Source organism: Struthio camelus, chromosome 19 (genome assembly GCF_040807025.1).
Source record: "Struthio camelus isolate bStrCam1 chromosome 19, bStrCam1.hap1, whole genome shotgun sequence".
NCBI classification, from domain to species: domain Eukaryota; kingdom Metazoa; phylum Chordata; class Aves; order Struthioniformes; family Struthionidae; genus Struthio; species Struthio camelus.
In genome coordinates, this window is record NC_090960.1 from 7,223,856 (window position 1) to 7,247,703 (window position 23,848).

Below are 23,848 nucleotides of genomic sequence, written 5' to 3' on the forward strand. Positions count from 1 at the left end.
AGATAACCTATTCAGTCGGAACAGGATGTATGAATATACCTTGAACATGTTCTTGCATCCGTGTTGTGATTCCCTGCTTAGTTAACATGCTCTATTCCTTTGTTTCTTCTCTGCTTACAATGTATTTTGGTCTGATGTTGATCTTGCTCCATTCTGCTACTTAAAACAGAATAGCACAGATGAGCGATAAAGCAGCACCCTGGAGGGCTCCTGGAATTCTAGAATTCATAACTTCTAGAATTATGACTGTGCAAACTATTGTTTCCATTTTCCTATAGCTATGAATGACCATATGCAGTAAATGATCATGCAGCCATAAAGACAGCCTGCTAGAAGGTTGAAGAGTTGACGGTGGTCTAATCTGAATGTTTTTGGACTTCTGCTCTGTAGAATTAGGAAAGAATTCTTTGTTACTTGGTTATAGCTTATCTCGAATGCTCTTCTGTGTAATTGAAAATCAATTGACCCCTTATATTGTCTGTATAAAGGCAACAGTTGCTTGTAGACCTGTCTTTTGCATGTACCTGTTGGTGCTTCTTTCTCTTTGCTTGCAGAGATGATGATACATTGCTGCTAGCGACCCTTTCAGAGGAAACCACATGAGTAGGATGTTAAGGGTCATATTTTCTTTTTCTGCCTAGTTAATAGGGCACCTTTCGTAAATATGGCACTAGCTTTTTAAAAGCATGACTGAAGACTTCCTTTCAGTTGGGAAGCTGAGGAGAAGCAGTACTCTGACGTTTTCTTGACGATTGACTAACTCCTGTAGCGCTTTACTGCACAGGTTCCCAAAACGAAACTTTTTTTTTTATTTATTACCCTTTGAAATACACAGCTAAGATATGGTTCGATATCTCTTTCCCTGACACACACAATATGGGCTTAGCTTAATGAAGCATAATTGGGCCATGTAAGTTTCTCACTGTTTTGCTCTGATACATTGTGACAGAACAGTGAGCCCTCTCTGGCACTGGGCATGTACTTTGTCGTGTTGATTTGGATAAGCAAATATCCAGTCCCAGTGGATATACTGGAGCAAGTCCCACTATTGGGAAATAGGAAGAGAAGATTAAGTGGAGATGTCTAATTATAATTTTGACTAAGTATGGGTACCAGTCTTAGTCTCTTTAAGATTAGACTTTAGGTATCTGCTTGAACAGATAGTTTTCCTAAAGCATTATTCTAAGCGTAGTAGCTTGGTATATAAAGCATGGATTTAAAATCTCTTCATATGAATGTACCTGGCAGCAATGTCATCTTATATGTGGATAAAGGTGCATCAAACTCAGTGGGAATGATGTTTTTACTTAAGTGACAAGCTCACCGTGAAGCCTTAAAGGTACTAGAGAGTTACGTGGAAGTATGTTTAGGACTCTTGTACTGAAGCAAGGAGATTCTAAAAACGTCTATTATGTTATTAAATCTAGATTATGTGGGTCACAGGAAGATCTATATTTACACAGTTGGTCACATTCCCCAAGGAGGAACTACTTGTGCCAAACCTGACTGGATCTGCAGGGTGAACAATGAGTCCTGAAGCCCAGAGCCTAGTCTGACAATGAAAGAATTATTAAATTCTGTCCTGGGAGGGTTGAAAGCATTGACACAAAAAGGAAGGGGGAGTAAAGGATAAAAGAAGGTAGAAAGGAGATGCTCTTAACTCGATTAAGGAAAAAGGTACAGAAAACATAAAGTCATAACATAGTACATTCTTGTCACAAAGAAATGTGTATCAGGTTTACATGCATTGGGAGTGATCAAATTTATGTGGGCAGCAATGCAAACTAGTGACAGGAAGCTTATTGTCTTTCATTGAATCCTGAAGTTGATTAAGGTTTTAAAAAAAAAAAAAAAAAAAAAAAAAAGGCAACACTTTCCACAGTTTTAGAACTCCTCACAAACTGTCTCAGGAAACCAAAGTGAGCGTGGTTATCATTTGAGGAGAACAGCTTTCGTGTTCATGTTGTAGCATTCCGAAAAGCTCGTTTTAGTCAGTTTGGACATGTGCTGTGAAACGATGAGCTGAAGTAGGAATTTTGAAAATAGTTGACTACAGTAAGGTGACTTCCACCCCCCCGGCCCCCAAATTCTGAATTAACTTTAATCCTTCAGTTAACAGTTACTGAGCAATGAACCTAGACCAATACCTGCAGCTTGCATGCTGTATGCTGAAGTATGCAGATTTGCTTATTTTGCCATCAGTGTTATCTTCATCTGCAGAGCAGTGCTATACTTAGTCCTTTAAATTGACCTGCCCTCTAGCCTCTGTGGGTAACAAATATGATGAGACATTTCAGTAAACAAGAGAAGAATAGACTGAGGGGAGGGAAGAAAGTAGGTTAAACATGCTCTTTCCAAAAAAAGAAAAAAAAAAAAGTGTGCAGGTTTTACTACTTTTTCATGTATTAGCTTTTTCCCGTTAAGGTAAGGTACTAATAAGTCAGTTTATCCACTGGCTTAAAAACCACTACAGGCTTTCTGTTTAAAATTTTAGAATTTTAGAGAAACTAATAGCCATGCTACAAGCTGAAGCTTTTGCAGGTAAGTTGGCTTTTATGCAATAATACCTCGCCTGTATGAGCAGGATACAGTATTATCCAGTGTACCTTTCAAAGTTATGCATTGTTTTTGCTGCAACTTCAGCAAAAAAAACTTCACTTGGATTATAATAAACTTATTGCTGTGTAAAACTGCATACAGGCACCATCAGAACTCCCGATTTTGATTGTTTGAGTGGAACCAGAAAAACAAGAAATGTGGATAGGTGAAGGTGGAGCTTTGGGTTCTTTCTACTGTTTGAGCACATGAGCAGCAAGCATTTTAAAAAAAAAAAAAAAAAAAAAGGTTCAGGAAGCAAATGCAATGGTCATAGTAGCGCACTGCATTTGTATCATCATGTTGGAGGATGAATATCATAAGCTTTTGACAGCGGTTAAAGTATATTATGTAATGATCCTCTAAAAATAGTAAGATAGGTTTTTTTCTGCTCAGAATTGCAATTAATTAGTTCAGCTGAATACAGGGAAAAGCAAGATCAGTATGTAACCTAGTACTTAGCATATAATTATTTATTTATAGAATATCTACTAATCAGGATTAGTAGATAGCCTCAGTTCACTCTGATGCAGAAAAAATCTTAGACCAAGAATGTAGTTGATGCTGATGACTGGTGTTTGCAAAGAAACTGGTATTAACTGACGTTAATAGCATCTGATGTCCGAGTTTACTGGCACTGGGCACATCAGCGCTGACGTGAAAGTAACAAGAAGACGTAGGTTCCCAGCTTTTGCTGAATTCAGTTCTAATGAATGTAAATGCCAAATACATTCATGCAAGAAGGAAAAAATGAAAGGTTTGATCATAATGTTGTTTGTACAAATACATTTTTTAAAAAGTATTCTAAATTTGTGTGTGTACCCTTTCTAGACTAGCAGAAGAAATCAGTTTTACAGAATAGGCTTTCTTTCTAGAAAAAACTTTTGAGCTGTGACTTGAATATGTTTTAAGAAAAAATTGCACTCCGTTCTTGTGCAGTACGCCTGTGACTTCCTTCTTTGCTTTTTGTGCCCTATTCATCTTCAACATGAGTGCAGAAATGCTAGAATTACCAAATGGCATGTGGGCTTCCCTTCAGAGTTTTCTAGTTTTCCTTTCAAAGATGCACATCGTGCAGTTTTAACCTTTGAAATGGTATAGCGATACCTGGTATTCTCTCCATGTATGTCTTGAATCAGTTACACGCTGAGTAGAATGATCCTTTGATCAATTGGTATCGAAGTTCATTAAAAACTTCTTCACTCTGAGGGTGACAGAGCACTGGAACAGGTTGCCCAGAGAGGCAGTGGAGTCTCCTTCCCTGGAGATATTCAAAACCCGTCTGGACGTGATCCTGGGCAATATGCTCTAGAGGCCCCTGCTTGAGCAGGGAGGTTGGACTAGATGATCTCCAGAGGTCCCTTCCAACCTAAACGATTCTGTGATTCATTAAATAAGTACTTGACCGCAGGAGTCTGCGTGTTGGCCTATGGTTGTCTCTCTTAACAGAAATAGAGCAAGAAAAGCTCTTCTGGAGCGCTAAAAATCCACAGGCATAACATCCTTTCTATGAGAAGGCAAATACAGATCGCTCTAAAACCAAGGTTTTCCTGTATTCGTTGTTAGTGAGGTTAAATTGATCTGAATACTGGAAGAAAAGGAGGGAGAAGAGATTGGTAACTTCATATTTCTGCCATCAGAAGTAGTCTGATTCTTTGTGGATTCACTTTGTTTGATACTTCAGGTGCCTATCGTCTGAGCTTTGCAGTCCTTTACAGTTAGGCTGTACTGAAATGTATTGAGTGTCATATGGTAAGTTTTGAATATCTGCTAGATGTTATTAAATATCTTAGCCTCCAACATGGATTTGAACATAAACTTAGGTATATGCTATTTTTAGTGAGTATAACTTACCTGATCAATAATGCATAGCTTATATATTGCTGCTTTTCTTCCTGAGTTGTTCCACAGTTGAAAGATGAGAGCAGAGCATATACGCTTTAAAAAAAATACTATTCTTAATTATATAAAACTGTTTTGTAGAAAAAGGTTTATCCATGCTTTGTTTACTGTCCTGCTTCTGTAGAGATTCAATTATTGGCTTGATGTGGTCCACAATCTTTATTTTCCTCTTGTAAAGCTGTCTAAATACTTAGTTTCTGCTACCATCAGAAATAATATTGCTAACAAATTAGTGATGCACCTAATAGTCTGACTGCTATATCAGGAAAGCAGTTTAAACAACTGTCTTTGAAGACAGAATCTCCTTTTGCCAAATTGGAGAGATGAGCAACGAGGGGCGTGTGTGTCTCTGACGTTTTCTGAGATGGTGTTAAATCATGAATAAATGATTGCATAAATAGCAAACCAAATAAATTTGGCTAATGTCTAAACTAGTTGTTGAGTCTTGTTACCTGATTGGATTTGCTAATAGAAATAAAGTTAAATGTTAAATCTGTACATACTTTGAGAGCATTCTACTGGAATGACCTGTGTCATTTCTACAGATGGTGCATGTAAGTTTGTTCTTCAAACCTTATTTTGAACTCTGACTTCTAACATGCCTTTTCTTAAGGGGGGAGAAAAATCTTTATGCCGTTTTTGGGGGGGTTAATACTAAAAAGCAATGTAAAATATGCTTAGTATTTTAAAATGCAGGCTAGAAGTAGACCTGTCATTTGTTGTTCTATACTGGTGTAATCTTTAAAGCTTTTTCAATTGTGCCTCTTATCCGGAGAGCAGGAATGGTATGAATTGTCCTAATCTTAGTTGTGGTCATGTGGTTGACCCAGTGAAAAACCCTATTGTGCCAAGCCGTGTAACTGCCTAAAATCATTCTTAAACTGCAGAATGCCAACGTTTGGCATTGTTGTAACGCGTTTTAAAGATGATGTACACTGTCACCTTTCAGATGAAAAGCTGGAACCTGTTGCCTTGTTCAAGTTTTATTTTATTCCTTGTTTTCAGAGATATCTAAACTTTATTGTGAGTCAAGGGAAGGTGGGTTTAGACCGTTAATGGAGAGGTAGGAAAAGAAAAGGGACCAACTCTATTAACAGCAGACCTAGTAATACAGCACGCTAACACACAGTTACAGTGGGTACTACCCAGGCTAGAGGCCAAATTGCTTGGAATTCAATTTATTTTCAAATATGAATCTTGACAAGTGACAACCACAGTGTTGGAAGTTCAAGACTTAATCAAGTCTAAAAATGCTGGCTTGCGCCTTAGTCTGTCTGTCTCTTTTCTCCCTCCCTCCCCCCTCCCCCCCTCCATTTTACTATATATAAGCTTAAGGTTATTGCCAGCCTTTGTAATCCTCGCTTACAGGCGTTTCAGTTCCGAAGTTCTGCTTGTCATACCATGTGCGCTTTTTGTGCTGTTAGGATGTGTTCTGTGCACAAAAGCACAAAAGCTTTTTTTATGGGCTTCTGGTTTGTGGTGTTAAATACTATATAATCTCACTTCTTTCTTTGTTCGTTTCTTCCATGCTTCTGAATGCTTTTAGCATTTTTAACTATAGAGGAAGACTATATTATATTGGCCAAGGGTTATGCAACAGTAGTAAAAGTAAATGGTATTAAACATTTCTTACTGTTTCTTTATCACTTTAAATAGATGATTCACAATTACATGGAACACTTGGAAAGAACCAAACTTCATCAGCTAACGGGGGGTGATCAGCTAGAGTCCACAACCCACAGCAGAATTAGGTAAGCTTTGTTATGCTCTCACCCTGAAATGAAAGAAAAAAATCCATTCATTTGTGTTTGCAAGACTTTGTTCTCTAATCCTACAGCAACGGTTTGGCTGAATCAGAAAGATTTGTTGTATGATTGGAATGCAGTAAGAGAATAGTGTAGAAATCGGTAGAAAAGAGCTTTTGCTAAATGTGCTGCTAAATGTAGAGATGTATTTTGTACATCGGCCTTAAACGATTCCAGTTTTTTTTAAGAGCGTTCTCATTCAGGTAGGCAGGGGAAATGCCGGCAGCTGTCCCCAGACGCTTGATATCTTTCCGTTGCTTTGTGTGCAGGTTCGTGAAGGTGTGTATCTTGATACCCGCTTGTTCTGAGAGCTCTATGTGAATATATTATGCAGATTTTGGTGCTTTCTAGCCAATGAAGCCCATGTGCAAGGGGGAGAGAAGACCTCGCGAGCCGGCTGGGTCGCTGCGTCGCTGCATCGATGCTGCGAGGCGCCCGGTGCGCGGGGGGAGGAGAGAGGTGATGTCATTGCTTTGGAGCTGCTGCAGAAGAGTGCAAAGCCGCTGCTGATGGCATTGTTTTTGTGGCAGCGGCTGAATGACAGACTTTGCTTACAAAGATACACCCTCGGCCCCTGCGTAGCCTTCTCGGTTCCGGCGTTTCACCATGCCAGCACAGCGCCATGAATCCTGGATGCATGCTGCTATTTGTGTTTGGCTTCGTTGGCGGGGCGGTGGTCATTAATTCGGCTATCTTAGTGTCTCTCTCCGTTTTGCTGCTTGTGCACTTTTCTATTTCTACTGGTTTGCCCGCTCTGACGCAGAACCTGCCGAGGATACTCAGGTACTCTGACCTACTGAACCGTAGCTTCATGTGCTCTTTCTTGTTTTCTGCTTTTTGTTTATTTGTGTTTTTTTTTTCCTTAAACAGAAAGAGCAAGGATAAATTGGAGATGTAAATTATGTATACGTTTCAAATTCTTCTATAAAGTTAGTATTCATAGGCTGGGCTGCAGCAATTTTCTTATGCACTCAAATTTCATTGCCTTTTGTTTAAGCAGGTATAAGGTCATTTTATGTATTTCTTTAGAAAGCTATTGTGTTCATCTTCTTATAACCTGCAAAAAAGCCATGATGATAAATGTAGTGGATAAAACTCATGTTCGGTGGGTTGTCAGGTATTTGGCTGATGTTGTAGCCATAAATGGATGCAGGCTGAGGCCTTGTACTTATACATTTCTTTTCTTTTTTTTTTTTTTTTTTAAATTGAGAGAATTCTGTAGGATCACTTAATTGATAATCTGCTCAAATACATGGTAATTAGTCTAGTGAATTTAAAAAATTTCTGGCTATTTGTTGGGAAAAAAAATCTTTCATTATTTAAGCATTAGAGCTCCTAAAGCCTATTCACTATTGTTCAGCCAAATGTTATCCTCTTCTCCCTTTCTGTACTTGTATGGCAAGTGGCCAACTCTGTCTGTCCTCCCTCAATTTATGTTCTGTTTGTCCTAGTTGCCTGGAGCGGTAGCAGATACGTATTAGAGTATTGCTATCATAAGTAATCTTGACACACGTTTTAGTATTATAATTGCAAATGGAAAACAATTGGAAAAGTTTTAAACTGTAGCTTTCCGAACTAAAAATTTGATACACTTTAACTGTGTTTGTAAATTTACTAACAAACTTTATTTGAAGAGAAGAAATGCTGGAAATGTTTTTGTCCTCCAAAAGAGCAGTGTAGCTTTTTTGGCTCCAATACCTGGCTAATATGCGGACTTTTTGTAGTGGGCTTTTTAACTTAGGTCTCTGAGCATATATGGACACATTCATGTGCATGCACATTAAATATAAATAAATAAAAACAGTTGCAACTCTCTAGAGACTGATCCTGTTTAGAAGAAAAACTTCTTTAAAAGAAAAGAATCGCCCTCTTTCCCGCAGCCCCCACCAAATCTTAAAAAAACCCAAATATTTAACTTCAGGTTCACAGATGTTTAGACCTTTTATACTTAACTGCCAGCTGGTTTAAGAAATGTGCTTTTTGTAATGTTTTTTTTTTTTTTTTTGCTTCCCTGGTGAATGAGTTTTGGTGGTGGGATTTTCTTGTTTGGGGGTGTATGTTTTTTGGGTGTTGTTTGGAAACCATGCTTTTTCCTGTAGTAGCTTTTGGGAATTAAAAGAATTGAGAAACTTAGTTTCTTAGCTGGCATTCATATAAAAAGGTAAAAATATAGGATGAAGAAATCTAGTTGTAAAAGCGGTGTTTGTATTGTTTACCTTTAGTCAGATGTTACAGAACATCTGGTGTTTGTCCTAAAGCTTCCTGTATATATTTCAATGCATCACTTCAGAATATCAATTTAACCTTTAAAACATATGCTTACCTTTTGGTCACCAAAACGTCTGCAGATATTTCTTGGACGCTGAGGAAGTAGAAGGGGTTCTCCGCTCTCCAGTCGATAACCAGTGAAATAAGTTAAAACTGCTTTTATTTAGAGAATACCTTTAAATGCAGACACGCACACAATACACCTTCATTTCCAAAATAAGTCCCCCTTTCAAACTTTGTTTACATGTATATTCTTGACGTGCACCTGAACTCATTTTTTTAGCGCATCAAAATAAGTTCATTATAAAGCTTATTCAAAACTATTCTGTAAAAAGCAAGTCTTAGTTGAGAACTTCTTTTAGATACACTTTTAAAAAGTAATTCTCTCTGCTGATCACAGCAAAGAGGGGTGAGCTTTGTGGCATGTTCTGCAAGTAAGCAAATCTGTCTGTTTTGAACCATTGCTCCAGGAGGCGGTTTCCAAAGCTAAGAACCCTTCACAATGCATGCTTTATAACTGGCTTTCTTGTAGGCTAAAGCGTTTCAACTTGCCTTTTTTCTTTTTTTCATACTGCTGGATTTCTTAACCAATGAAATGTTTCAGTGCTCCTTTTGACATAATCTAAGCTTATGTAGTGTGCCTCTTTTGTTCCTCACATGTATTAGAATTGTGGGAAATCTAAGGAAAAGCAGTGCTTGTTGTAAGAGCGAGAATTGCCGGAAACTTGTATTTGGTTGTAATTTATGAAGATTTTTCAGCAAAGTTACTGTTCCAATATCTGCAGACCAACTGATGCTTCTACACTGCTTCCAAACTAAGAACTTGCCTTGGATTAATATTTACAAAGGCCCAAGAGATCTGCAAATTGAGAATTAGTTGCAAAGATTTTTGTAACAGGAAACATTTTTATACATCTGTGCTAACAAGGTTCACACCAGTTAGAATTGTTTGCTATTCGAATATTGTTTTCTTGGCATTGTAAAATTTACCAAAAGATGTTTGCTGCCTAGTTGCTAAGTACAAGCTCATCTTGACTACCTTTTCTTCTAAATAATAATAATACAAAAAAAGCTGAACTATTTTCTTTCCTTTCAACATTCCCTTTCATATTATTGCATATATAACTTAGATGCAGCTACTAATTTTCTGTCTAGGTTATGGTTAACTTTTCAAAAGCCTCACAAAAAAGGATATGCAGTTCTGATCTGACTATTTTTACTAATGCTAAAATATGTGGAACAGCTCTCAAATCTTCATACTTTGTCCACAGTTTCTCTGCAGGGGTATTATTGGCAGTCAAGAAGTGTGATTTTTTTTTTTTTTTTCCTGCTATCACTTGTGTGTGTATTTATTGTCTGTCTTTAGTATACTTAAGGCTTTACTTGAGCAATGCTATGTAATTGCAGTCCTTTTTCTTCTGGATTTCATTGTTCTGACGGAACAGATATTTTGCTTTATCTCAATTCTACGCCTGGTCGGTATTTTTCCTTTTCAAGCCTGGCTGCAGCATTGTATGCGTTGCAGTCTAAGCAGTGTGCTTTTCTCACAATAAGGAAGAATTAATCTTTTTGCTTGCTGATCCCACTGCTGAGCACAAGGTTGGCAGTTTTTGAGGATCAGTAATGAAGCTTTGGAATTTCCCAAGGTGGTTTGCCAGACAAAAATGATGAAGAGAGCAAAAGGCAGTGGAGGGTTGGGAAGAAGTCACTTACCTTCTCTACTGACCCTTAAGTCGTAGGTCATGTAACTTTAAGCCAGTGCTGCTGTTTAAAGAAGCAGTTATATCCTGGCAGCTCTTTTCTGCTTAGGTCTCTCTCTCCCTTATGCTGGCATAAATGTTTGTGCAACCTTGATGTGAACTAGAACGGGGAACTGATCTCGGTTAAAACTAAGCATTTTTGGCCTGGATGATTTTAACTTAGGTAGTTCCTTGACCCAGTTTTCTGTGGTTATACAAATGCGTACAGTTCACATGATCTTTAGAAGAAAAATGTGTTTAAAACATTGAGATGAATGGACTTTAAGCTGATTGTTTCAATTAATGCTTCAATTAATGATTGAATGGTTGATTGTTGTAGAAGTTTCATGGTACTGTGTATTTTGCAAAAAAAGAAAAGTGAAAAATGGTATTTTTATGTGGTTGCTGAAAATTGTATTAGTTTTGTCTGAAGTAAGGAAAGATTTTTCATCTTGCTCTTCTGTTTGTTTTCCATTTCTAGGACTTTTTTTTTTTAGTCTAGATTAGCTTAGGTACAATCAAAACTACTGCCTAAAACTATAGAGTAGATGAATTGCAGTTAATCAAAGCATGTGAAATGAGAAATTATGTGCTGCAATATGAATTGTACATGCCATGTTGCAAATTTAAGAGTATCGTATGAGTGTTTGGACCTGTAACTTTATCACTTCCCTGCTGATTTCAAGAGACGTGCAGAACAAGAAACTGTGTGGCGTATAAAATGGCTGATGATATCGATCTCTCTTTCAAACAGAAAGGAGCGTCCGATATCACTGGGCATCTTCCCGTTGCCTCCAGGAGATGCACTACTTACACCTGAAACTCAGCGAGAAGCAGGGGAAACGCCTGGATCAGAGCACTGGAAATTCCACGAGCTAAGCCAGCCACGGTCCCACACTAGCCTAAAGGTGAGTAGTTAGCTTGTTTGTGTTTTGCATGTTAGGAGAAATCCTCAAATAGCAGACTACAGGAAGAAACAGTTTGAGTCTTCCCCTCTTGGATTAAGGACCATTTCCAAGAGCTGGTCACTTGTTCTTTGCAGACTAGGTGTGTAACTGGATAGTATAAATAAGTCTGTGGTTTAATGTGTTGTTAGAAGGAAAGCTTGGATTACTATAGAGGCAGTACTGTAATACAGCCTTTGCCAGGAGTGTAGTGTGGGTATACCACAGAGTGGAGAATGACCTAGCTTTCCTAAATTAGCCTGTAATATGACTTCCCTTACATGCAGTTTGGCTGTAATTCCTCCAATTGTTCTCCACTCCAGCGGTGAGAGGGTGGCATAGTGAAAACGGCAGTGAGAGAAAAATGGGGAGAGCGGAGGTGGAATGCAGTGAGTCTGGCAGCCAGGACTAGAGTACAGTAACACAGCATGAGGGGAGGCATCCGCAGCAGGAAGGACTTGGATATGTAAAGCCTACCTATATCTTTATGTTGGTGAGCAGTTTGGGAGGCTATGACTGTACTCTTATGTCTGAAGATGCATGCAGCAGCTGAAGGGAATTTCTTCCTCCTAAGTGAGTATAACATCTAGCAGAAGAATATCATAATAAGAAGTAAAAGCTATCCAGAAATAATTTGAACTCTGTGTGTGTGTGGTTTTTTGATTTTTTTTTTTTTTTTTTCCCCCCCCCTAAAAGGCATATGGAGATAATAGGAAAAGTGAGTAACGGCTAATAATAAACAGGCATCAAAGTGACAAAATAAGTTTGTCATTTAAACTGTTGACTAGAACCATACTTTGGGATCTTAAATTCTTTCTGTTCTCCTTTAATAAACTGATAGATTTTTAGGATGGCTGACGGAATTACAACCTAGACTTATAACTAAGAGTAAGTGGAGCAGAAGTATAACAGGAATTCTGATCTCATCCTGCCCCCTCAAAAAGTTATACTGGTTACTATAAATTATTAACATAGATTTTATAGTTTAGTTCTTCTAAAAACACTGTACTACTGAAAGAGAAAATTTACATAAAACAGCACAAACTGTGATCTTTTAAACATAATTATCAGAATAAGTTCTTTAGGTCCTGATGAGCAGTATCTCTGCTTTATAGATGTGAGTACAGAATACTCCTGAAATAAACCTATTACATAGCATGATATATTGAGGTCATTACTAGGATTTGAATTTCTTTCCAATAGTGGTTCCCCCCCCCCAAATACTTTTAACATCAGGTACGAGCCATTGGCAAGATACTGCTGCTTTCAGGCATCTGCTTTTTGTTCATGCACGAGCATTTCATTGATGGTCAGTGGTTCCTCTTACAAACATCACAGAGTAGATGTGGGGGAAAAATACAGACTGATAAGACTGGGTAGTTTGCAGCTTTATAAGGTAATAACATGACTGGGTATCATTGGAAGACAGTGTACAATTGTGTGCCATTCTGTACTCTTTCTTTTTGCGTATTATTGCACATGAGCTACTGCCTCTCCAGATTCCATGGTCTAAATTTTAAACTAATTTGGCAGCTTTCAGGAAGAGGGGGGTATGGAGGATGTTATTTTGGCATCGTTACTTAACAAGCAGCAACTTTGCTAAAGCATCGGCTTTCAGTCGTTTAGTCTTTGAGATGATGTTTTGATTTTCCTGCAGTTAATGGGATTGTATTTCATTTTTCACTAGTTCCCAGAACAGGTGTTCATAATGGTTCAATGAGCATAGTTTCCAAGAGTTAATTAAGAAATTCAGTAGATAAAGCAAAATCAGAAACTTAAAATGTATGGGATTATTTGAAAGTCTTGTAAGCAAAGGACCATTTGCTTTACCGCTTTCTTTTGAGCTATCACTATTTTTCTTGAGCTTTATGTGTGAAAGTCAGTGGTAAACATGTGCCGCACCAGTTAGTGGATGCGCTGGAATACAAAGATGAAGAAATGTTTAAACAGGGCCAACGTTTCTGTTGAGGTTGTATTACTCGTTTGTGTGAACTCTGCATTCCCTTGGTAAGGGATACTGTTTCCTCCCTCTGTAACCATTTGCAGAAGTATAAATCATTATCCAGTGGCTGAACTTCACCACTTCAAAAGACAGTGAGTAAATTGTGTAGCCATTTTTAGAAAATGGACACCAAGTATCTAGTATAACCCCTTAATATGTGGCTTTGTTGCCTTGAATAACTAAATACAGGATAAGCATGCTTTTTTTTTTTTTTTTTTAAATTCCTTTGGAGATGTCTGACTTTTTTTCTGAATAATTATGTCAGAATATCAAACATCAACTATTGGTTATTTTGAAATCCTCTAAAAAGAGGAAAACTGGTAGTAATTAATGGGACAGATTTTCAAAGCGCTGAATTTTGTTTTTAAGACTTCCAAATTCCATGTGAGGACGCTACTGTGGGATGTAAGCTTTTCATTTAAGCAGATGTACATAAGCTATGTGCAGCTTTTCTCCCCTCCCCCATAAACTTTAAAAATGTTATCTTGCAAGTAAACTCCAAAAGCAAAAATATGGAAACTACGAATCCAGATCCTCCTATACTGAGAACAAAGGAGAGAATACATGTTTATACACAACCCTTGTTTGGTTGTAAAATAATATTGAAATTCACTTTCCTTTCCTTCTTGAAAGGGATGCTAGCAGTACAATGAATTAATACTTCAGAAAATCTAAACTTGCTTCACTCTTGACAAAAGTTTTATTATCCCGAGCTAACCAATACTTGCTCTTTAAGTGTCGTAGAAGGTCTGAGTGTTGCTTTCACCTCCGATTCACAAACAGAACCTGAAAAGAACTTTTTATCAAAGCTACTGTTCTGTGTTCATTTAGCACATGTCAGTCTCAATGTTTCATCTAGAAATTTCCTAAGGAGATTCTTCTAATAGTGAATACAAGACAATTTTGGCTTAAGTAGACCAATCTGTTTCCACATCTGCAGTGATTTCTTGCTCACTAGAATGCTACTGTTTAAGTTGTAGTTAAGACATCTGGATGCTGGTACAGTTCTGATCATGGAAGAAGAGTGGAAAAAAAAAAAACTGAGTGAAAGGAGGCAAGATCCAGAAAAAGGCTGCTAGTATTATCGGGTAGTAGCTTCTAGTTATACCAAAGGCAGCCTAGTCCTGCCCTTGAACACGGTCTCCCCGGACGCAGCCCTATCTCTGTGTAGTGTTCATAAGCTTGAGTCCAGTGGCCAGATTCATTTCCATATATTTGGCTCTCCATACAGTGCCACAGTAATGTAAAGTGTTGCCAATAATCAAGTTCTGAGAAGGAGCTGTTTACTGATGTTCCTTAGTTTATGTGAAATCCAACCAGACAAGTAGTCTTTGCCATTCAATATCTCATTTAAACTGTTTTTAAGCACTTTCCAGTCTGATTTCTAAGCTCTGGATGACATCGGGAATGAGTGAAAAGCTTGCAAATAGTATAGTTTTATACTGGTTGAATCAATGTTCTGTATCAGTGCTTCAATGTTAAGTACTCAATAAGTTATTTTAAGGTATCATGCATGTTTTGAACAATTAAAATTTTAGGGTTTTGGGAAAGCTGTCAGCACTTCATTGTGCGGTTAGAATTATTAATTTAGGAGTATCACCTGCTGTCTGGAATGCTTAACAGACAAGCATCATGAGCTTTTGACCACACTTTAGCAGCTGAGGTCGAACATTGGGATTAAAATAAAGGCATGCTTTATGTAGCTATAACCTCCTTAATAGACATGACACTACAGCCGTACTCTCAAGATGAAGTTGCCAGTACTGGCCCGAGGCATTACTTCCGTTCCTGGCTTTTTGCATTTCCATATTCTTTAGTAAAATACACTTATTTTAGCACTCGCTCTTTAGTTTCTTTCCCTAACGCTCCTAATGATTCTGTTGCTTATGTTGCTTTTATCAATGATCATGTTCAATTGTAGGATGAGCTCTCTGATGTTAGCCAAGCAGGCTCAAAATCTACTACTCCAGCATCAACGACTGCTTCAGATGTACCTGCACTGCCTGCTGAAACTCCCCAAAAGGAAGATGTTGAGGGACTTGCAAAGGGCACAGATGTGCCGAACGAGAAGCTGGACGTAAGCAAGAACATTGAAGTACAGGTAGCTCAGGAGACAAGAACTGTGTCCATTGGTAAGCTGCTGTAACTTTTTAGTATTATTACAGGCCTCGTACGTAGTCCATTTTGAAACCTCTGAATTATTGTGCCAGGAATGAGAAATGTTGGTTTTTGGTGGTGATGTTTGTGTGTGGTTGTGTTTTTGTTATTTCTTTTTCCTTGGTATTTTTTAGGAGCACAGAATATTTATAAGAAGTATGAGTCCATTGTTTATTGGTAACTTAGCCCTTCTTTTTCTAGAATTAGAATTATTTATGATAATCCCTTTTGAACAGCAAAAATGGCTCTTGTCTAGACATAAAGCCATGAAATGAGACAGACATCTGCTTGGTTTCGAATGCTGAAATAGTGGGGAATAACTAGCATTTAGAGATAAAGGCAGTGTCTTAAAAATTAATTCTTACCTATTTCTGATGCGAGCTGCAACTGAACTGCTATTCAGTTATGGGCAAGGGTAGTGAATAAGCAGCTTACATGCCGAAGAAACTGAAACCATCACCTCAGAGCACTGGAAAGCTGCATTCAAATTGTTGCTATATGATTACGTTGTAATGGATGACTGGAGTTAAATTCAGGTGAGACTTGCTTAGAAATTCCAGTGTCTGCACTGGATTATCATAAAACCCATAGGTCTTCTCGCTTATCGAGACAGCTGTTGACAGGAGTCTGTTAATGATTAGTAATAATTTCATATAATATAATGTTGTATGTCACAATTTAAAGTGGTTTTGTTTTATGGAGATATACCACTTGCTTTTCCTAAGGTGGAAATGAAAATGAAGAAAAATCTGAAGTTCAAGCAATTATCGAGTCAACTCCAGAGTTGGATATGGATAAAGATCTCAGTGGATACAAAGGTTCCAGGTAAGTCATGTGCTGTCGTTTGAGTAAGAAGACCATTTTAGAAGGTACCAGAATTCAGCTTTGAGCTTGTGACTTCTGGAATCTTAACAGCCTGAGATCACACATTATATAATGAAACCCCTACTTCTGTGACCTTATTTCTTTTCCCAAATGCCTCAGGAGGTTTTATGCACAGCAGCAGTTTTCTTCTGTTGCTAACTCCTGAAGTGAATATTCAGGGCACTTCATATTATAGTGGTCTTAATGCTTAAATATTTTTGTCCGTGTTCCCAGTGAAGGTTGTATATCAGAAAGGCCTTTTCTCCCTAGATCTAGGTTTAAAAATTCTGTTTTTTCCAGGTTGCATTCTTGCATTTTTCACCCATAACTTTACGATCTGGACTTACGACTTCTTTTGCAAGTACTACAGCATTTATTTATCAGATACCAGTGGTGTGCTCCCAGTGCTGGCAGAATGCTTTTGCCGAGGTCTGAGTCCTTGATGGCTTTTGCATGTGAAGGATAACATTCTTTTAAAAGCTCTAAAGCACTGTCAAAAACTAACATGTGCTGTTTCATTAGCAGGGGGAGTGTCTGACCTTTTAGGTAAGCCCTGAACAGTTTAGGGTCTAGCTGCTAGTCCTTGAAATACTTGCTCTGTGTTTCGTTCTGGGAGTCACCTCGTATAGTGAATGTTAATGGCTTAAAATCCTTGTGTGAAAGGAGGCCCCTTTCTGGCCAGAGGAATATTCCGATCTCTGACCGCTTAATTCTCTTGCGTTCTTGTAAAGTTAAACGATTCCCTACTTGACTGAACTGTCTATTCTTTAGGCACTTAGACTGACTAAGCTCTGATGGGAAGTTCTGAACGCCAAACTCCATATTCTCTCATTTGTTAAAATCCAGAGCAGCTAAAAATCCACAACCTACTCCAAGTTTGGGATCTTGGTGCCAAAGTAGTATTTGAAAATAGAATTTAGGATTCCAGGCAGCTTTTTTTTTTTTTTTTTTTTTTTTTAAATGTGGTGACAAACGAACTACAAGTAAAAACCTAAGGAACACTTCTTCAGTGTGGGAATAGTTTCTTCCTGCTTTTTGTAATTGTATGTTTATTTTAATTCTTTCAATAGCACTCCCACCAAAGGTATAGAGAACAAGGCATTTGACCGTAATACAGAGTCACTCTTTGAAGAGCTGTCATCTGCTGGTTCTGGCCTAATTGGAGACGTGGATGAAGGTGCAGATTTACTGGGTAAGACGGGTTATTTAAAGACACTGCATATAAAGTGCTTTTCCTATTTAGTGGAGTGTTACCTTTTAAATTACCCTTACTGGGTTTGCTGTTAGGATTCATTTGCATTAAAATCTTTCAGTGTCATCCTAAGTGGGTTGTTAGAGTTATGTGAAAAGTTGGAGAACGTGTGCATTTTTCCCTTGTTTCAGTACAAGAGTGTCGGCCGTAATCTTTTAGAGCGCTTCTCCAAAAGTGTCCAGTGCTTTGCATTTAGGATTTTATCTTGAGCTGAAACAATCTTTGTCTTAATTTTATGTACTTCAATTCAAATCATGCTGGTCTGTAATGGCCCGGTTTTATCATGTCTATATGGAATTGGATCTGTAAGAGAGAATGCAACATGCTGCAATAGTAGTCATTTGAGAACCGAGCCATGAGGAAAAACTTGCAATTTTTCCCCCCTAAACTGCTTGTTGCTGCTTATGTGTTAACAAACTATAGGTGGAGGGGAATCTAAGTACATCGGGAACAAAAGGTCATTTAAAAAATGATCTGTCTATACATGGCGTAAGTCTTGTACTATAAGAAGATATTTTTGGCCACTTCAGTGTTCAGGCCTCATTTGTTGAGGCCTTCTCTCTTCTGAGAGGGCAAAAATACTGATGATTACTTTTCAAATTGTTTTGAGAGTGCAATCTGGATTTCTGGTGGTTCAGTGTTCCATTACAAACCCATTTTATATGGAGGAGGTAATATTTCTGTAAGGGGCAAGTCATTTGCAGTGATGGGCCTAGTTCCAGTCTAAAGTCACGAGTTTTCTTTGTTACTCTGTACTGCTTTGAGTCCTGAGTAGTGAGGACTACCCTAGCGGGAACGTACTTCATCTAAAACTCCTGTGCTCTGTCACAGGAACAACTAGTGACACATTCTGCATACAAAAATACAGGCGCTGGAGAAAAAGTATTCTCAGTTAGCTACTACTGTCCCTTATTAACAAGATAAATTTCTGTCAGGACTTCCTAATAAAAGATGCTTTGTTTTCCATGGGCAGAAATAACAGCACTCTTTAGTACACTATAGCAAAAGTTTTGTTACCGGCTCTTTTAGCAGGTTTTTTTCTCCAGTAAAACCATTGCTATAAAGCAAGAGCATCCTAACTGCATTTGTTACGCAAAGCGTGTTGATCTCTTAATAGTTTCACTATATAATCACCGTTTCCTTACGATACAACCTTAGTCAGAACTATTCTGTGTTACCTGAAAGCCACGTCTGCATCCAGGATATCTGGTGGGGGTTTTTACCATTTGGCTCCTTTCTAAATGAGCATTAAATTTTAGTTTTGCATTCTGTAAAAGTAGTTAATTGGGATTCTCTAATCTGTTTTCTCTTGGGCTGCATACCCAGGGGAATATTCTGGTGTGTATGCTTTCTTTTTTAAAAACAAAAACAAAAATCTTTGAAATCTTTTGCTTCTACAGTTAGGCGTTCTTGGCTGCTGCTCTCATATAATACATTCTCTGCATTTTTTTCTGTGCTTGGTAATGTTATTTTTGCCCTTCTACTCCTGGCTTTCTAGTTTTTTGCTTTCGTTTTATTTTGTTTTGTTTTCTTCCTCCTCACATTGTAAAGGATTCTAAAACCTGTCAGAAGTCATCCTAGATACTTTTTAACGATGAATACATTTAAAAAACAATAACTCTTTGAATAAAAAGTTCTTGATGACTTAGCATAGGGAACTTTGATTTTTCCAGATATTGATAAAGTAACAATAGCTGATGCAAGTTACTTCAGTAACTTAATGCCACTTATTTTTAATCTAAAATCCAGAGAAACTTGAAGAGATGGAACTTTGACTTGCATGTCTATTTTTAGTACCGTTTTTATTGTTATATTTTTATTACTTATCATCACTTAGGTCTGTGGTTATCAGTTATTTGAAAGATTGTGGACACAGAATATTAAAAAGACCTCCACAACTAAGAGATCTCTTTAGTTTTGTTGTTAATCTCAAACTGGTATAAGCTGTGCTCTTATCAGAGTGGTAGTCATGGTAGGTTTAGTTTAAAAAGAATTCTACATCTTGCACAGCAAAATTATTTTCATGTTTAAAGGGTTTTTTTGGGGGGGTGGGGGGGACAGGGAGATTGTTAATCCTGCAATTGGTATTACTTTAGGCATGCAAACAGCAGATTTAATAAACTAATTTCCAGGAATTTAGGTAATATTGAAGTAATATAACTAAAGAGTTAAGTTCGCTTTTTCATAGTAACATGTATACTTTGAACTTTTACTGAGTAGCTTAGCATTTCTAAGTACTATGCTCCTAAATTGTTTCGCAGAAATTAAGGTAGCCTTTTAATAAATTATCTTTATAAGTAGTCTAACCAATAAACAATATTGTGATGGTGTGGTTTTTCTTTTCTTTTTTTTTTTTTTTAAAGTGTCTGTCTTTCCTGTGAATCCAGCTTCTAATCACATCACATTTCACTTCATATTTTTGGTTGTGGCTTTGTTTTAATTCCCACTTATTAAATAAGGCCAAATATCTTATTGCTCTTCAGTCATACTACACCTTACATGGACTATTTCTTGTTCTTGTTTTCGCTCTACATGGAATGCATGGGCTTTAAAGACCATAATTTCTTTGGTAAGGTATCGTTTGCTCTGGGGAGCTCTGCAGGGCTTTTGTGTTCTGAGCTTTCTAATTTGGCATGTCTAATGGCTATAACTGACGTAGTTTTGAATGTAGCGTATGATATAAAAGATAATTGAGCGTTATGAACTTAATTTTTTGTATGCAAACACTTTCTCTTGGATGCCACTTTTTGTTTTTTGAAATAGTAGTACTGTAAGCTCTTCAAAATGTATAGAAAATTTGGAAGTAGTATTAGCCACTCATCTGTGGTTAGCCAGGGCTGCCTTTAGGCTTTAGTTGAAGGTGGAGGGGGGAAGCTAGTTGTAGAAGGCAGGTCCTTGAACTTCAGTTAGCTTGCAGTTTTTCTGACAAATTTGTCGTACTTAAATTCCACTGGTCTTCAATGACAGAAAAACATAGCTTGTAAAAACATCCATTTCATCTGCTAAATTGATTTGTTTGTTTCCTTTGGAAAGGAATGGGTCGTGAGGTTGAAAACCTTATTTTGGAAAACACTCAGCTGTTGGAGACAAAGTAAGTGCGAATGTGTGGTGTTTTTTTTTTTTTTAAATATAAAAAACCCTCCCCTTATTTTGTTCATGTTTTCCAAGTAAATCCCCCTATAATTGACTTTAGGGAGCGCTGAACTCTTATCGCTTCAGTGTTAAGTAATATGCATATGTTCTCAAAGCTCTCCATGGCCATATATTTTACTCCTGTCTTGGAAAGTAACTATTTACCTGATTTGTCCTTCATTTGCCTGCATGCTCCCTTCAGAGACTTATTTTGGTCTCTGTGAATGTCTTCTGTCTTTAACATACAACAGAGGCAGGTGCACAGTCAGTGTGGAAGAGGAGCAAAGGCTATACAGTTAAAGATAGCGCTGTATCTATCGTGATCAGGAGAGACAGCGTGACAGAGTTGTGTGAAATACATGGTTGTCCATCTTCCTTTCTCCTTCTTTCCAAGCAAATCCACATCTTCATATTTGGAATATTTATACGGTACAAATGTACTCTCAGTTTTAAGAGTAGTGATGATACAAGTCTTTGGAGTTTGTAGGTATATTTGGCTAAATACATAGCCTAATTGATATCCTTTTAGAAATTTTGAGGATTTAGGAAGCAAAAGCTGGCTGTGTTCTTGTAAGGCTGCAAGGAATGCAGTGCAAGGCCATAGTATGAGATGAACTCTCCACCTTTTCTGTTAGCAACACAGCTGTAACTGCAGTAGGCTAATCCATTGGGGCACTGTTGAGGATTTCAACCTCTTTGTAAACTGCTCTGACTTATCAGTAATTTTTTGTAATGCAGCAGTACCAATGTATCTCATAAGGTTTGATATGGGGGAAGGGGGCTGGCCTGTTTTAGAAAGCCGTATAACTTTTCATTGCAACTCTATGTAAAAGAAATTCATTTGTAAGTCTTCAAGTCAAGAATAAAATTAAGCTGAAGCTAAACTTACTATGAGACCGTGGTCATCCTCGTAATAACATATTTTAAATGTTTGCATAGAAATGCACTGAATGTAGTGAAGAATGATTTGATAGCAAAGGTGGATGAATTGACCTGTGAGAAGGATGTGCTGCAAGGTGAATTAGAGGCTGTAAAACAAGCAAAGCAAAAGCTTGAAGAGAAGAATAAGGAACTGGAAGAAGAGCTTAGAAAGTAAGTTGAATACGATGACTACAAAAAAATAAGAAAAGAAGAAAAATCATGTGGTATCTAATACGGCTATTTTGTATGTATCTTTTTTCTAGAGCTCGTGCGGAAGCAGAGGAAGCAAGGCAGAAAGCTAAAGAGGATGATGATGTAGGTGTATGTGTATATGTGTATTTTTGTATATGTAACTTATAGTGAGGCATTATAAGTTCGTGTGCCTTTAGTGCTATTAAACTTCACTGCTTAAGCAGTGGTAAACTTTTTCCATGTGTAGAAAAGACAGAAGATCATGAGATCATCTAAAGATCATGAGTAAACTAAAACTGACCACTTCTAGTTTTCTTTCTTCTCTCCATACCCGCTATTGTGTGTCATGTTCTTTTTGAAGAAAGGTTTTTTTTTTGGTTCAGTTTATACTACATAATAGAGGATGGGAGGAGAGGCAGGTAGAAGGCACTGGCTAGAACTGAGTTAGTTTTACCAAGCCCCAAACGGCTTAGAATCTGGAACTGTGCCCTAAGCTGACTCCTACCGGAAGGCAGAGGCTGACTCTGCAAGGCCCTGCTGTGCTCCTTTGTTCCTTCTATCTTTGGGTTTTTTTGTGTGTGCAGAGTGATGTCCCTACCGCGCAGCGGAAACGTTTTACTCGAGTTGAAATGGCCCGTGTCCTAATGGAAAGGAATCAGTATAAAGAGAGGTTGATGGAGCTTCAGGAAGCTGTACGATGGACTGAGATGATAAGGTAAAATGCACTTTTAAGATCTTTAATAGCGCTCCTCAGAACTTACAGGCTTTGTTTTTTGGGGTGTTTTTTTGTTTTAGCTGCAGAGTGATCTGGTCTATAGGTTATGAGGCCTTAATTTCCCTTCTGCCTGCCTCCACAATTGCCCCTGAATAAGTCTGATTTTTAGTTACCTGCATATTTATTTATTTTGTCAGGCTGAGTTCTTGGTTGGACTTTAGTGAAATGTTGCTTCATGTGGTGTGTAATGAGCCTCCCTTAATGGGATGTGTTTTCTTCAGAACAGTTATACACTTTTGTAAACATAAAAATATTAATTTGGGGGGGCAAAATTACTGTTTGTATGTGTGCACTCATCTCAAAGCAATGTGCCCAACTGTCAGCTGCGATGTCAAATAGTAATAGCATGCAATCAATTTTCAGAGCAGACACAAACCATGCATCAGAACTTGGATGGTTCAGGAAAAAGTGCAATTTAAAACTGTGCAAAGTTTCTTTAAATAGAAGCAGTAAAGATATGATTTGATCTAACTTGCATCCTGAATGTTAAGTTGTCTGGAAAAGGATTCCAAAAGAAATGGTCTTCTGCCTCCGACCTCAGTCGAGCTCATTCTTGTCACATCCTTCCCAGAGCTGTTTCCGTATCCACTGGGTAACGGTATCATTTGCTGCCGCCTGCTGGTCAGGTGTAATGTTGACATTTAATTTTTCTGTTGTTCTTAATACGTGAGAGCCATTTTGACTCTAAATCTATGAGAAAAATACGTATTCCCATGCAGATATGGCTTGCTTTCCTGTAGTTACTCTCTTCTGTGGAAGTCCTCTCCTTCCTGTGTTAAAGCATGCATGGCTTCAGGACTCTTAACTAGAGTTTCAACGTTAAGTTGTTCTCTGATCACAAAAGTAGTAGTGATGTGAAGTAGTAGGCTTTGATACTTTTGATATCTACTACCTTGTTTTATAAGCAGTGGAGCTGCGCACTCTTCTGTTCCTCTCCTTCAGAGTTAATGCTTACTCAGTAAACTTACAATTCTTTCCTTGTAGAGCATCGAGGGAAAACCCAGCCATGCAAGAAAAGAAGAGATCAAGCATTTGGCAGTTGTAAGTGCTGAAACACAACTCATTGGCAAAAATAAACCAAAAGATCCCAACCAATTAGCTGGCACGTTTTTGTGTGTTAGCTAATTATCTTTTGGCAGATGAAGATATCTTAACTGTTTTCCTTTTGTTACCTAGCATGCCTACTCGGTAAGGCCATTCTTGAAGACAAAGTGTATCGTAAGCTGCATCATAGTGAATTACTGTGCACTTAGAAGTTAAATGCCAGTGCTGTAATTTTTTTTTTAGCTGAATGCGCAGC

General features: G+C 37.8%; 1 protein-coding gene across 6 annotated transcripts in view; it reads left to right on the forward strand.

The window, feature by feature from the left end:
• The window catches only part of SPAG9 (sperm associated antigen 9), a 70,404-nt gene that overhangs the window by 26,063 nt on the left and 20,493 nt on the right, over window positions 1–23,848 (forward strand). For 4 of the 6 annotated variants that reach the window (XM_068913325.1, XM_068913324.1, XM_068913326.1 and 1 more), the window contains exons 4-13: window positions 6,154–6,248; window positions 11,064–11,217; window positions 15,177–15,387; window positions 16,138–16,237; window positions 17,347–17,468; window positions 20,562–20,619; window positions 21,600–21,752; window positions 21,845–21,896; window positions 22,358–22,488; window positions 23,533–23,589. In XM_068913325.1, the coding sequence (XP_068769426.1) occupies window positions 6,154–6,248; window positions 11,064–11,217; window positions 15,177–15,387; window positions 16,138–16,237; window positions 17,347–17,468; window positions 20,562–20,619; window positions 21,600–21,752; window positions 21,845–21,896; window positions 22,358–22,488; window positions 23,533–23,589 (1,133 nt within the window). Of the gene's footprint in view, window positions 1–6,153; window positions 6,249–6,786; window positions 7,086–11,063; window positions 11,218–15,176; window positions 15,388–16,137; window positions 16,238–17,346; window positions 17,469–20,561; window positions 20,620–21,599; window positions 21,753–21,844; window positions 21,897–22,357; window positions 22,489–23,532; window positions 23,590–23,848 lie in introns of those variants that run through there. The other 2 variants (XM_009678883.2, XM_009678885.2) reach the window with 1 other exon arrangement.